This window comes from Lutra lutra, chromosome 9, assembly GCF_902655055.1.
Source record: "Lutra lutra chromosome 9, mLutLut1.2, whole genome shotgun sequence".
Classification (NCBI taxonomy): domain Eukaryota; kingdom Metazoa; phylum Chordata; class Mammalia; order Carnivora; family Mustelidae; genus Lutra; species Lutra lutra.
Genome location: NC_062286.1, coordinates 22,000,385 through 22,016,293, shown reverse-complemented (window position 1 = coordinate 22,016,293; position 15,909 = coordinate 22,000,385). Strand labels below are relative to the sequence as shown.

General features: G+C 43.8%; 1 protein-coding gene and 1 pseudogene across 1 annotated transcript; one reads left to right on the top strand and one right to left on the bottom strand.

Moving 5' to 3' along the window:
• Positions 1-429: 429 nt before the first annotated feature.
• Positions 430-9,628, bottom strand: MRPL33 (mitochondrial ribosomal protein L33). Its single transcript, XM_047746405.1, has 4 exons — positions 9,493-9,628; positions 8,593-8,611; positions 6,734-6,840; positions 430-731 (listed from the first exon to the last, which is right to left on the bottom strand). The coding sequence occupies exons 1-4, from the start codon at positions 9,512-9,514 to the stop codon at positions 682-684; spliced, it is 198 nt and encodes a 65-aa protein (XP_047602361.1). The 5' UTR covers positions 9,515-9,628; the 3' UTR covers positions 430-681.
• On the top strand, positions 4,630-5,977 carry LOC125109446 (40S ribosomal protein S4-like; annotated as a pseudogene).
• Positions 9,629-15,909: the final 6,281 nt, after the last annotated feature.

The window sequence follows — 15,909 nt, the reverse complement described above, 5'->3', positions numbered from 1 at the left end:
TTCTTTAAAAAAAAAAAAAAAAAAAAAAAAAGGAAATCTAGAAGATAAAGGGGGTCCAAAGCATTCCTAGAAACTCCCAGCTACTGCTTCAGTGACTAGAGTTTCAAAATATGGACCTATGTCATTTTTCCTAATTATATGAGCACAAAACAAAAGTTCTGATGGTTTCTTTTGTGTTCGAAGGCTGGCCCCCTTCTTATTCCTGTTCACCATTGCCGTCTCTGTTATTACACGGGAGTTTTTTCAAGATCACTCTGAAGACTGACTCTGCGTTTCCTATGAGGTACAAAGAGGAGCAGACTGGAAAGTCTTGCACAAGTTTCACTATGGAAACTTTCTTTTATACGAACAATGGTTATTCTTTAGTGCTGTAGTTGTTTTTTATTTCAAAGAGTGGGGGAAAACATCACCAAGAGACAATAGCACAGGCTATTTTAATATTTTTTATTAAGGGCTATAAAAATATCCAGAAAGATAAATAAATGTGATGCAATGATATATGTCCTAATATGAAGAACTTTCTTTCGGTACATTGTTTTTCTTCACAATGGCCTTCAAATCACAGGAGGCAGTGATTCCGTGCCATTTCCTCTTCTTTTATAACACGCTGCAGAATTTCTGAATCAGTACCCCGCCCTCAGTCTTCTCATTTATAAATCAAATTCATTTTCAATCCATTGTTTATAGGGAACGTATTTTCTTCTGTTCCACAAAGAGAACTTTTGTTTTCACTGAAAGAGAAAAATGGGTTGTAGCAGAACACTGAAGGTTTCATCACCCATTTTTAAATAAATATACGTATCACACCACAAGCACTCTCCTTTCTCTGATTTTACTATTCCTCTGACATGGGGATGGAAGAGATTTACAAACTCAGTTCCTAGAGGCCAGAGAAACCTAGAGAAAACGGGAAGGAAATCAAGGGAAGGCTCCCCAGCCCATCGGTGGTGTCTTTGGTACCCCACAAGGTTATTTCCCACCCAATGTAAAATATCCAAATCAAAAAACAAAACTAGGAACAAAACATGGCAAACACTCAATGTCTGCATCCAGTTAAGGAACACACTTGCAGGCAATGAGCAAGACCAGACTGAGAGCTGGACTCCAGAGAAAAAAGCAACAAGAACTGAGCAGACCAAGGAAGAAAAGGCAGTCTGGCTAGAGGAGTAAATAAATACACATCAAATCGTATACTTCCAGAGATGGCATAATATCCGAATACAGATTTTCTAGTACAGTAATAGAATCAAAGTTATAACCAAAATCTCATTATTGAAAATACCATAACAGAGTACACTCTCTGAAACAAAGCCAAAAGTACTGATTTGCCTGGGGCGCCTAGATGGCTCAGTCAGTTGAGCATTCAACTCTTGGTTTCAGCTCACCTCGTGATCTCAGGGTCAGAGATCAAGCCCCACTTCGGGCTCTGTGCTCAGTCCAAAGTCTGTTCAAGATTCTCTTTTCCTCTCCCTTCCCCTCTTACCCTCCCCCGCTAATGTATGTGTGTGTGTGCACACACGCGTGGACACACATGCTCTCTCTCTCTCTCTAATAAATAAATAAAAATAAAATATTTTAAAAGGTACTAATTGCCTGGATGAAAGATCAGAGACCAGGGGCGCCCAGGTGGCTCAGCGGGTAAAGCCTCTGCCTTCAGCTCGGGTCGTGATTTCAGGGTCCTGGGATCGGTGGCATTGGGCTCTCTGTTCAGCGAGGAGCCTGCTTCCCCCTCTCTCTACCTGCCTCTCTGCCTACCTGTGATCTTTCTCTGTCAAATAAATAAGTAAAATCTTAAATTTAAAAAAAAAAAAGGAAGAAAGAAAGAAAAGATCAGAGACTGGATGCTGAGCAGTAAGGTTTTCACTGTTCCTCTGATGCCTTATAGCACTCCCCAATTAAAAAAATAGTAATAGGAAAATTAATTTGGCTTCATGTCATAGAAAAAATAGGGAGGGGCGCCTGGGTGGCTCAGTGGGTTAAGCCTCTGCCTTCGGCTCAGGTCATGATCCCAGTGTCATGGGATCGAGCCCCACATCGGTCTCTCTGCTCCACAGGGAGCCTGCTTCCTCCTCTCTCTCTGCCTGCCTCTCTGCTTGTGATCTCTGTCTGTCAATAAATAAACAAAAAATATTTTTTAAAAATAGGGAGCCTGGAGTTGAAAGGATTGCGCTTATTAAACCCTGGCTCTACCATTTATATCTGCTGTGAGTCCTTGGAAAAATTTCTCACAATGTTCTGCCTTCAGTTTGCTTCCCTAAGAGCGGATAACTCCAACTCCCTCACAGGGCTGTTGCCAGATATACAGTTGGGTTGAAATGACACACTGCTATCCATAATCATAAACAGAAACTAATTTTCTGTCAAAATATTTGCTGCCTAATTCGTAGAAGAATGAATCTGTCAAGTTCTTTCCTTATATCTAACCTAAATCTATTCTGCTTCAATTAAAGTCTATATTGTCTTGTTTAGTCATCCAAGGAATCAAAACTGACAAGTTTTCATTCTCTTCACATATTTAGCAAAGTTTAGTAAGTTTACGCCTCAGCCTTTAATCCTCCTTGGAAATCAGCATCTTGTTTTATATGAGGAAAAGGAGTTTGAAAAGACAGAGGCTAGTTCTAGGCAGATTATATTATGAAATGCTCAAATAATTGGGAACTTCTCTGTGTCCTTACCCGATTTCCTTTATAAAGCAGACTAACAAAACATTACCCTTAAATTAACTCTACTCACTGCAGGAACATCTGCTGGGAGGACTGCCAAGCTATTTGGTACCTTGGGCAATAGGGCAGGCCCCTGGGCAAACATCAGCACGCTAGCCTGTGGGGCATTCAGGAGGTGGGCAGAAAGCCAGGCAGTCCACTATCCCGGAACTTTCTCTTCTTTTGAAAAGACAAATCGTGCTGTCCAGGCTTAGACCGTTCCTTATCAGAAAAGTTCTAACAGTCTGTTTGAAATTTATATATGAATCTTCTCTCCCACTTTCAACTTAGGAACCGAACTGTTCATGGCTGTGTCCTTTCCCAATCTCAAAACTCAAAATCAGTCTGACAAATAATTAGTTCCTAACACCTCTACACTAAGGATGAAAATCCTCATACATTCTCATACTGGAAATATAAAAGGTTATTCAAGTAACATGAATGTTGCACAAGTTCCTAAAAATAAACCCTAAAGGAGCTAAACTCTAGAAAAACAATTACTTTACTGTAAAGTTCATCACTTTGTGTTTTTATCAGCTGATACAAAGAAATCAGAGGGAGAAGAGTTTCACACCAACTCAGTATCATATTGCTGTGGTCTGAAAAAATTTGTGCCCCCCTGCCCCAAATTCATATGGTGAAATCCTAACCCCCAAACACAATGGTATTGGGAGGTGGGGCCTCTGGGAAGTGTTTTGGTCAGGAGGGTGTGTTCCTGAACGGGATTAATGCGCTATAAAGACCTCACAATGCTTGCCTGCCCTTCCACCATGTGAGGACACAAGAGGGCACAGACTACGAACCAGGAAGAAGGCCTTCCCCCAGAAAGCAACCGTGCTGGCACCTTGCCCTTGGGACCTCCTAGGCCCAGAACTCTGAGAAATAAATTTCTGTTGTTTATAAGCTAATAGTATGTGGTATTTTGTTTTAGCAACCCAAAAGGACCAAGACACATACCTGTCATTCTAATTTTTCTACCATATGAGGTATCATCCTGAAATCCAGACTCCCAGTTATTAGGTACAAACCGGGAATTCCTTTTTTATTATGGTAAAGAATGACCAAAACTGTAACACCATAAAAATAGCAGGGAATTTTATCCCCGTTAAAGAATGGAAATCATCCAATTTTACAACGGGGCTTCTCAAAGCCTTTTTTATATGCCTCTTCCCACTGGTACAGATCTTTTTTTTGAAGGTGATATTTTTATTTCTCTTAGTGATAATGCAGCATAATGAATGGTTCAATGGTGGTTATGAGACCTTCTGTACCAACTCTGAAGGCAGCTATGAACGTAGCTGTTAGCCAGGATTTGTGCTAATATCCTGCCCAGAAGTCATGCACTGGTATGTTGGTTTTAGTGTCCTGTGAAACCTCTCATTAATAGGTCCCTATACAGAGTGGTTTAGGGCCGGGCTCTGGAGTCCAACTATCTTGAGTTCAAATCTCTGTAACATATTTTAGCTGTGTGTCCTTGATTAAGATCCTTGGCATCAGATTCGTCATCTGTAGAACAGAGACTGCCTGGAGAGTACAGATGCTTGTGTTCGTGACATCTGAAGATAAGAGGCTTGTGCAGGTGCAAACAAGATAGAACTTTCCATTTTGTCTGACCGTTCACAAACACTAGTCTGTCTCCTTTCTTTCAGGGATCGCTGTCTTTTATTGCCTACACTGTCCTTTTGTTGTTGTTTCCAGGGAGAAAGGACATTCGGTTCCTATTATTCCATCTCGGCCAGAAGTGAAAGTCTATGATTGCGCATTCTTAGTTAATAAAAAAGGTGATTATGAGGTAAAGTATCCGTCTTTTGTTATATAATGGATTAATTTTGGGTAATAAGACTGCAGTACCAATTCGATTCTGATCACCAACTGGGTATCTTACAATTCGACTCAATTCTGTTCTCTTTCCATGCCTAGCACAGCCATGGCTTATGGTCCCAAGAAGTATCGGAAGCGTGCGGCGGTCCACAGCGCTGGATGCTGGATGAATGACTGCTGTGTTTGCTCCTCGTCCATCTGCTGGTCCCCATAAACTGAGAAGAATATCTCCCTCTCATCATTTTCCTAAGGAACAGACTTAAGTACACCCTAACAGGAGATGAAGTAAAGAAGATCTGTATGCAGGGTTTTATTAAGACTGATGGCAAGGTCCGAACTGATGTAACCTATGCTGCGGGTTTTACGGATGTCCTCAGCACTGACAAGCCTGGGGAGAATTTCCATCTGACGTAGGACACCAAGGGTCACTTTGCTGTTCATCATGTTACACCTGAGGTCAAGCAGCAGTTGTGCAAAGTGAGTTAGATCTCTGTGGGGACAAAAGGAATCCCTCACCTGGCGACCCATGATGCTTGTAACATCTGCTATCCTGATCCCCTCATCAAGGTGAAGGACACCATTCAGACAGATCTGGACACGGCAAAGATGATTGAGGCCATCAAGTTTGATACTGGTCATCTGTGTACGGTGACCAGAGGTGCTAACTGGGAAGAATACCACTCTGACCACCGACAGAGACAGACACTCTGGCTCTTTTGATATAGTTCATGTGAAAGATGCCAATACAAGAGCTTTGCCACCAGCTCTCCAACATTTTTGTTATTGGCAAAGGCAACAAACCATCATTTCCTTTCCCCGTGGAAAGGGTATCTGCTTCACCACTGCTTAGGAGAGAGACAAGAGACTGGCAGCCAGAGCAATGGGTAACATGGTCTACAGGTGATGTGACTGGAATCTTTGTACCTCAAGATAACACAGCATGATTTTAAAAAGGAGAAGAAGAAAAATCTTGCTACCAGCTACCAGTGATTAGTAACTCAGGAATGGCCAGATGAAGTGACACATTAGGGCAGGTACGGGGAAGGGGCGCACAGCCTCTACGCCCTCTCCCAGCAGGTCACTCTCCCACAGTCACTGCACAGTCCCCAACCCAGAAGCTCCAGTACAGTTCTTATTCAGAAGCAAGTATCAAGAGGCTGTTCAGTATCAAGGGCACAAAAATGAAACCAACGGCCTGAAGTTTTAAAACAAATAATTTGTTTACTAGTTTATTTGATATAAACCTGCTCATGAAATCCAAAAACAAAATTGGGCTTCTACCAATAGCAATCAGCTGCTATCTTTTGTATGTAAGCAGGCAACCTGGCCTTGGGAACACTTGTGTCTTTTAGACAAACACTTCTATCAACTGAGATCATTTATATATTTTTTATGATTTTTATTTATTTATTTATTCACTTATCTGACAGAAAGAGCTAGCGAGAGAGAGAACAAGCAGGGGGAGCAGCAGGCAGAGGCAGAAGCAGGCTCCCCGCTGAGCAGGGAACCCAACACAGCCCTGGACCCCAGGACCCTGGGATCATGACCTGAGCTGAAGGCAGCCGCTGAACGACTGAGCCACCCAGGCGCCTCTCTACTGAGACCATTTACAGTTACCGTTTATTATGCCATTTTAGCTGACGTGCAAAATGGAAAATGACACTTCTTGCCTTCCTGCACTAATATATAGATGTCACACTCCTTGAATTCAAATCTGGACCTAACCGCTTGCCACTGTTCCACGATCCCAGGAGAATATTCCCTCCCCATCTGAAGACACTCTTTTCTGTTTCCAGAACAGTCTCACCTATTCTCGTTATATGGCTGGTTTCTTTCCCAGATCCACTCTATCTAAAGGCTAGGCTACAGGTGGAATCTGCCTCTCCCCACTGTCATACTGTATCTCAGCATCCTGCTTGTGTCCCTCAAAGTACTAAGCAGAACATCATTTTTTCTTTCCTCTTCTCCCTTCCACACCAGACTGCAAGTACCAAGAGTGCAGACACTCAGCCTGAATGGGCCCTGGTGTATCCCGGCACCTGGGACAGCCACTGGCACTACAGTAAATGTTCAATACTCACTTGCTGACTGAACGCTAGAGAGTCAAAGGGCCTACAAAACCGCCAAGACATGCTGAGCGTCAGTCTGGAAAGGGCGGCAGGCCCTGAAAGCATCTGAATTTATTGTGGAGTAATTTCTCTGAATCTTACCAATTGGATCATAATGCAGGAGAGTCAGTTTCTCCCGTAGTCGGCTTCTCTTAGTGTTGAAGGAGTAACCCGTCCCAGCTTGGCTCAGCATTTTCACCAGAATGGTTCTAAGATTTAAAAATAAGCTATTACAAGCTGAAGAAATAGACTAAAATCAGTCATGGGAAGACGGCACATTTTGAGAACTCTGTCTAGTAGTATTAGCTGTGGGATATCATTTAGCCCTAAGAAGGTTCAGTTCTAAGACAGCCTACATTTTCCATAAACCACAATTTCAACGGCTCTGATATCCAAGGTTTGTTTCATTATGGAGTGCCTTGGTAATCAACTAACCAATCAACAAGATGAAACCACATTTTGGGAAAAGACTCAGACACCCACCACTGAGAAGCAGCAGAAGTCAGGAAGGGGGAAAATACAAAAGTCCCGGTAACCCTAGCTGGCCAGTCAGGAAATCGTAAAGACGGCTATCTCAACAGAGCCCTATCTTCCAGGATATGCAACAGGAGTACAATCACAAGAGACAAAACAAAAAGACTGGAACTTTTACATTGCTAACATGTAAAACCTTGCTCTCCTTCATATTTCGTTGAACTTATAGTCATCCAAAACATAAAGTTCATGTTTAGCCTCACTAGTTCATCATTGCCTTTAATACTTTGTACTGTTACTTTTTTATGTGTCTGGCTTCCCTATGCAGACCAGGCTATTTTATTTCTCATCTAGTTCCAAAAAGAGTTTGTAGCATCTACTGATACACATCTTTGCCTCCCTTTCAATGTCCAGCACAGTGCCTCATACATAAGAGGCACACAATATGTGTTAATTAAGAAAGACAGCAGTCATTCATTCAGAAAGATTTAACAAATACCTATTAAGTGCTTACTCTGTGGAATGCACTAGGGAAAATGAGGAGCTCTGTTAGGCTGCCCCTCACCCCTCCAGGGACCAACAGAATAGTATGGAGGTGAGTTGTGTATGCGAGCTATATAAGGCAAGACATATTTGATAGATGCTCCAAGGATACAAAGAACATGAAAGGCAGGAAGTACCTCTAAAGCAACCAAAGGCAAGGGAGATTCCTACAGAACCCTGAGGTGGGGAATTCTAACATAAATAACTGGACTGTGGGAAAAGAAAATGAATAAAACCTATATGGGAGAAAACAATAACTTACATGTTTTTCATTAACTTTCATCCAAAAAACCTAGTTTTATGAACTGTGATGTGTCTTGGGTTGTAAGCAAAGGCTGCTTTAGAATGTTCCTTTTTTTTTTTTTTTCTGGAAAAGAATTCTCCTATTTTTAACACAAAAAATCTTACTTCAGTTATTATCTACAAAATTTATTTTGAGATGCCAGTTTGGTATTTACAGTATCTCTGGTATAGCATGGAATCTTTAATCTGTGCTGTTTTTGAAATGCTTATTCCATGAATGCAAAGGATTACAAAACTCATTAAAACTGACTCTGTAGTTCAATCAAATCACACTTGTTCAGCCAGATCCCCGTCCTCAGACAAATGACCCCCAGTCCTCCCTCTGAAGAAGGAGAAATATGGCGGTAATCCAAAGAGAGCATGAGAACCCTGATGGCTTGATTAGGAACAAGACAGCAAGAGTTCCTTCAATTATTTGAACACTCACTTAAGTAGGTCAGTTGGGCAGGAGGGGAAATATTTTTTCAAAGAGTTTACAGAGCCAAAACAATTCACCAAGTAAGTAAGCCTCGAACCAACTTTCAGAAAATCGAGACCAAATGCTTAGTTTAACATAACGATGTGTGGCCAACGGCTGGAAAAACAAACCAAACATAAACAAATAAAGTTAAAAAAAAAAAAAAAAAGAAAACCTTACTTACTTTGACTTGCTCTTGGCAACTTTCTCGAAGAGAGGAAGATTGAAAGAGAAAAGAAAATAGCAACTTATTATCTTTCTTATGCAAAGTTCATATTAATGTCTGTAATAAACAGGTAAGTGATGAAGTGTGCAGTGGGTTGGCACTCAGGTAACTACTCCCTAGCTTGCAGAGATCCCGCTAGGATTCTAGAAAGAAGACAAAGATCCAATAAGACCAACACATTTCTGCATGCAATGCTTTGCACAATCTCTCTTCAGTTGGACCGGTTACTTTTCAAATCTCTCTAAGATCTGTTCCACATGTTCCTCTTCGAAGGTGCAAAATATTTGCCCTGGAACAAGCCACTGGTTTGACAAGTTAACCCATGCAAACTGCAACCACCACATCAGGTGGAGGAGGGAAACTAACCTAGAAGTTGGCCTGGTGCAGGGAAGAGAGAGGACCTGGGGAGACAGACACTTCTTTCCCAGCCCAACTGTACTGACTTAGGGTAAGTTACTGCCCTTCTCAAGCCATTTCCTCATCTTCAGAGTTTGAAACGAAGTTAACTAAAAATTCTGAGGGTTTTTTTTTTTTTTTTTTCCTCCCCAGTTAGGACGTTCGGGAATTGTGCTACCACATCCGTACGGAGGGCGGGGAAAGCGCCCCATTACTGCTGACCAGACTCGACCACCGCTGTCTCGGAACCCACCCGGCCAAGAACTAGCGCCGCAGACCCCCATACGCAACCCGCCCCGCAAGGCGCTGCGCCGCGGGGCATGCCGGACGCTGTAGTCCTGAAGCCTAGGAGAGTCGTAGCGGCAGCCTTCCCGGCCGGCGCGCGCCCCCGGCCCCGCACCGTCCCGACGCCTTCCTCCCGCTCTCGCCGCAGGCCCTGCCGCCGCCTCCAGCCCCACTTACAGGTGACCGCGGACAGGAACATGGTGACAATACGCCCGCAGTCTCCTAAACGGGCCCAGAGTCGCTTAACAAACAACTGCTTCCGGGGCACAGGCCTGTTCCGGAAGAGAACGTCGAGGAGCTGCCTGGAGCCACGCCCCCCAACGTAAGCGTCCAGTCCTGTCGCCACCTGTGTGTTGTGTTCATCTCAGGCCAGGCGTTTTACTTCTGTGGTGCTGGATGTTGGAGTCCCTTTCCCAAGCAAAGAGAGAGTTTAAAGCGCTCAGGTTCACGCCCCAAGCCCTGCGTCTTATTTCTGGGTCAGAGTTAGGCTTTTCCATACTTGTTTCACTAACTAATCGCCATCACCAGCATTAAAGCCGCAAAAACTTTGTGTTTCTCAGCCGCTCCAGGCTCCACGACTCTCCCATATTTCCTTAAAATGTTGCCTACTTTTGCCTCTCGCCATCCAACTTCACCTGGTTAAGAGCTGCTCTCAGTCCCTTTGGAGTTAGAACCCCCGCCTGAATATCCCCCATTCCTTAGTTACCTGTGGATTTCTAAGACGGCACCACCTTGTGCATCTATGTTAACTGCATCCCAGCACCTCGCGCCTGTAAAAGGGGCTGAATAACAGATTTCGGGCGCTCACATAACTTGCCGAATGTCACCGAACTAGTCAATGGCAGAGTCAGAATTCCAACTCAGGTCTTGTCTGATGGCCAAGACTCTTGTCTTTCCCACCAGACATTGGGACCTAGTAGTAATCTGCATCTTCAGTTCTTCATATTGCTCTGCAAGGAACCCGGGCTCTTTCAACACCAAGAACTTCATCTGTAACCTCATTTCCCAATAATCAGGACTTTGGAATTTTTTCCTAATCTTTGGTTTTGTCTAGATATTAAATCTTACAACCGTGTGAAATAAAATTCAATCTCATGGATTATCATCACAAAAAGTAATAAAATTATTTAAAATAAAATTTAGCTCTTCGGGACAATATAATTCAATTCTTTTTTTTTTTTTTTTAATTAGGACTGTACTTGTCCTTAGTACCTTACAGTTTTTTAACCCTCTAATGATTTTTGGTCCTCTGATAACCTGACTCTAACAAGTGAGTACCCCTAAGTGCCCAAATCCTTCTTTGCATTGTGCAATTCATCTGCTGACAAAGAGTTTTAGGTGTTCAAGAAGGTCAGGTTTCTTATCTAGGAAATTCCTTTAAAGGATAGACAAGAAAAGTACACAGAACTGGAAGTCAAGAAACATGCATTTTAGCCTTTGTTCTGTCCTTTGGAAAGTCAACTATTCACACCTCAGTTTCATGCTCAGTGGGGCATTGATTCAGTGGTTCTCATCCCTGATGGTATATCAGAGTCACCTGTGGTCTTTTAAAAATCCATTTGCCAGAGCACCTGGGTGGCTCAGTGGGTTAAGCCGCTGCCTTCGGCTCGGGTCATGATCCCAGGGTCCTGGGATAGAGCCCCGCATTGGGCTCTCTGCTCAGCAGGGAGCCTGCTTACCCCCTCTCTCTACCTGCCTCTCTGCCTACTATGTGATCTCTGTCTGTCAATTAAATAAATAAAGTCTTTAAAAAAAACTTATTAAAAAATCCATTTGCCACCACTGAGGCCCAGAGTCTGAATTTTCCCCAAGTTTTCTATAAAAAAGCATTTCGAACATATCAAAAAGTTGAAAGGATAGTGCAATGAACACGTTATATGCCCAATTCAACAAATGTTGACATTCTGCTATGTAGTCTGAAAAATATATTTTAAAATATATTTTATATATATGGTTTTTTTGCTAAGCTGTGTGAAATTAAATTGCAGATATCACAACCCTTCACCCCTACACATTTAAGTAAGTATGTGTCAAGACTAAGATTATAACAATAATAGTATTTTCACTCCCAAAAATTAATAATAGTTTCCTAATATCTAGTCCATACTCAAATTATCTTTTATAGCTGCTTTCTTCAAAACCAGTATCCAGTCAATGGATTAAGACATATCTATCTATCTCTATCTCTCTCTCTCTCTCTCAGAATCTGGCATCCAACTTTTGCCTCCCTCCTTCCTCCTCTCAGTAGAAGCCACTCTGGTGAAGGCCTAATGATCTTTACAGTACCAAGCCCCATGGTCAATTCTTGGGCTTTCTGTTACTCAGCATCAGTCAGTATTATTTTAAACAGTGGCTCACTCCTTGAAAAACTTTCTTCACCTAGTATGCAGGTATCCACTCTCCTCGTTCTTCTCTTTCCTCATCAGCAATCCTTTCTCTGTTTTCACCTCACCCACCTTTCAGTGGAGGCATGCCCTTGCCCATGCCCATGCTCTGTCCTTGGATCTCTTCTCTGTCCACACTCATTCCTTTGGTGGTTATAGCTAGTTTGGGTTTTGAAAAATCTAGGGGTTAAGGATTTCTAAATTTATATCTCCAGTCTCAAACTTTCCTCTGGATTCCACATGGGCATATTTAACTGCCTACTTGACATCACATGTCCAAAATCAATTCCCAAACTTGCTCTGTATCTCTAAGGCTTCCTCTATATCAGTGTGTGGCAATTCCATTTTTTCAGTTGCTCAAGTAAAAAGCCCAGGAGCCAAATTGTTACCTCTTTCTCTCATGCCGTGTAGGTAAACAATCAATAAATTCTGTCATTCAAATGTCACCTGATCAGTGAAGCCTGGCCACAGAAGGAAAGGAACACACACACACACACACACACACACTCCCTATTCTCCTTACCTCACTTTACATTTTCCTTCACCACTTCTCACCATTTAATATTTTGTGCGTGTATTTGTTGATTTCCTTATTATCTGTCTTTATCCACCACAATGTAAACTTCCTAAGATAAGGAACTTTGTCTTATTTCCTCACTGCTGTATCCTGGTGCCATGAACAATGCCTACCACATATATTGACTAGCTGCTGAATGCATAAATGAATCTAAGATAAGAGGCATCACACAAATGTTAAATTACTATTAAATATGTTTAAATAGCAAACAATGATAAATGTACTAGTCGTTTCAGTGGATAAACTATACTAGTGGTTTCAGAGTTCAGGAGAATTTATAAGATTGTGGGGGGCTTTGGGGTTTTGGTGTTTGTTTGTTTGTTTGTTTTTTGAGAGACAGAGAGAGTGTGTACACTGAGCAAGGAGGGTCAGAGGGTGTGACAGAATCTTAAGCGGCTCCATGCTCAGCGCAAAGCCTGATGCAGGACTCAATATCACGACCCTGAAATCAGGGCCGAGATCATGACCTGAGCTGAAATCAAGGGCAGGACACTTAACTAAGCCACCCAGCCTCCCCTATAAGATTGTTTTTAAAGAGATAGTAGGGTGGCACTTGGCTGGCTCAGTTGGAAAAGCATGTGACTCTTGATCTTGGGGTTATGAGTTCAAGCCCCACACTAGGTGTAGAGATTAAGTAAATAAATTAAAAATTTGGGGGCGCCTGGGTGGCTTAGTTGTTAAGCATCTGCCTTCAGCTGGGGTCATGATCCCAGGGTCATGGGATCGAATCCCAATTGGGCTCCCTGTTCAGCAGGAAGCCTGCTTCTCCACTCCCCCTGCCTGTGTTCCCTCTCTTATAGTGTCTCTATCAAATAAATAAATAAAATCTTTAAAATAAAATATTTTTAAATGAGCTATCGGGGTGCCTGGGTGGCTCAGATAGTTGAGCATCGGTCTCTCGATCTCTGCTCAGGTCTTGATCTCACTGTCTTGAGTTTGAGCCCCACATTGGACTTTGCACTAGAGTGAAGCCTACTTAAAAAAACAAAAATAAATAAATGAATGAATAAAAAGAGATAGCATTTGAACTATTTTCTTGAAATTCCTGGATGGAGTAGAAAGGAAGTAGTGGCTTTCTAGTCTCATTACTTCAACCTGCATCCACCTGTTATTTACATCTAACACTTTGTTGGCAGTTGGTAAGTGTTAATTACAATGTTAATACAGATGCGATTCATGATTTGGGTTTTGGGGTGTTTTGTTTTTTTTTTTTTGCCTGAATTTACATAATGAGCCCTCTGTGCCTTATTAAAGTGTAGAATAATTAGAGAATCCCGGCAGCCCAGGTGGAAGGGGTGAAGGCCTTAGGGGAGGGGCGAGCATCTCTGTTATGGGGAGGTGCTGAGTGGGGGAAAGATACAGCTGTTTCACCTGGATTCTCAGCCCAGGAAAGCAGGTGGAGGAGAACATCTATTTATTCTCGAAGAGCTTTAGACATAGTGTCTGTGTTACATCGGTTAATCTTGCATTCCCAGCACTTAGCACTGGGATTCAGACCCAAGATCTAGAAGCTATGCCCTTCCTCCTCTACTGTTCCGAGAAGTCCCTGACTGCCCATTGTCCGGACCACTATCATACCTATGTCCCACCTGATTTATGGTTGGGAATTACAGTCACTATTCTTATCTACAGGGTCAGTCACTTGTTCCAGGGCCCTGGGAACATGGGCGGGGTGGGAAGGGAGGCTCGACGGGAGAAGGCCGGGGCCCCCTGCAAAAACTCGGCACCCTCCCAAGCACAGACACCCCCAGGCAGATAAGATGGCTCCACAGTTAGCTCCTTTGCCTCAACAGCTTGGCATTACACCAGAGACTTCCTGAGGGAGCAAGACTAAAAGCTGGCAAGACCTGGGGGCACCAGCTGGGTTCAATCTGTGTGGTGGGTGTCCTCAGGTTGGCATTGAATGGCCTCCATCATCTAGCTTCAGCCTCCTGATTCAGTCCCATCTCTCTCTTCACTGGGGCCTGCTGGGTCATCAGTCCCTTTCTAGATGAAGTCCACTCCCTCTCCCACCCCACGTGTCCCTCCACATATTCCTCTCAGAGCACCTATCATGCTTCCCTGTGCTCCTCACCGGTCTGCTTCCCCGCACTGGCAAGTAAGTCCCTTGAAGGCCAAAGCTTCTGAATCTCCGCACATCATCCCTCTAAGCCCCCAGGCAGGAGCTCCTCAGGTGGCTGCCCTACTCGCTTTGCCAAATACGACCTGAGCACCCTCGGGGAACATGCCTCCAGCCATCCTCTGCCTCTTCAATCTTCCCCCCGTGACAATCCCCCCTCTTCAATCTTCCCCCATCCCGAGACAGGCAGAGTGGGAGGAACTTGGGAAAGAATGGAAGCAAAGGCACAGTGTCTCCACACTGGACAGCGAGCATCCTCCTGGGGCTTGAGTGTGTGGATGATGAGTGATGATGATGAGTGATGGAGAGGAGCCAGAAAGGATGCTGGAGCTAGGTCACGAAGGAACCAGGATGTTGTGGTTGGGAGTCAGGATTTTGCTGTGTGGCGGTGGGGAGTTAAGGGGTGATCAGACCCCTAGAGTGGCAGGACCTGAAATCACATGGTTTTCCTCGGAAGCTGGGAGAGGTAGGGACTCTCCCATCCCTCCACCCAGAACACTCCCCAGGTCCTCTTCACTTGCAAAGCAGCACTTTCTCTCCTCTGCATATTAATGCCTATTTATTTAGCTAACATATGCATTTGGTATTTCCTTAATAATTGGTAAACTCTTCCTGTTTATCTATTATCTTCGACCAGTCCCTGAGCCTTTTCGGGGGTGGGGGGCGGAAGGTGCCATAGACACTTTTGAGCATCTGATAAAAGCTATCGCTTAGCTCTTCCAGGAAATATACTTAGCCAGAAACAATTTTCCCTGGATTTTCAGTCTAGGTTGGGAAGCCCCAACCTTGGCTGCACATGGGAATCACCGGGGGGGGGGGGGGGGGGGGGGCTTCATAAATTACTGATGCCTACCTCCCACCCTGACTTTTTAATTTAATCAGTCTGCATGCAGGCCAGACATCGGGGTTTTTTAAGCTCCTTAGGAGATTCTATTGTACACTCAAGATTGAAAAGGACTGGGCTAGGGTATGTGGATGCTGAGCTAAGACCCTTATCTTAGACCATGAGCTCCAAGCATGTCCACGCAACTTCACACGGTGAGCAGCACCTCCCCGAGTAGGGTGGGGAGGGGAGAAAGTGGCCAATCTGGAAGATTGAGGAAGTCTTGAAGCTGTAAGCCAAGAGAGGAGGTGCTCACTTACATTCCAGAAGGCTGCAGAACACTTATCAGAGACGCTGAAAGGGAAGACAAAGAGTAGAAAGTTCAACTGCCTTCTTGAAAGATGGATGGAAAACCAGGGGACAACACCCTTGCCACCCACATACTTCACCTTCCCCCAAGAAGAGCCGCAAACATTATCAAAAGGCTGACAGAAACGGTCTTTGGGGAAGTCAACCAATTAAATGTGTGGTTTGGTCGGTGGGAAATGTGGGTGGGGAGGGTGTGGAGGTTTGGAGGTAATGGGCTGAAACTCACCACTGAAAGAGGGAAAGATTTGGGTCAGGGTCAAGGAGAGGCATTCCCGGTGCGAGGTTGCAGCAGCAGAAGAACTGCGCATGTGCTGGAGGCCAG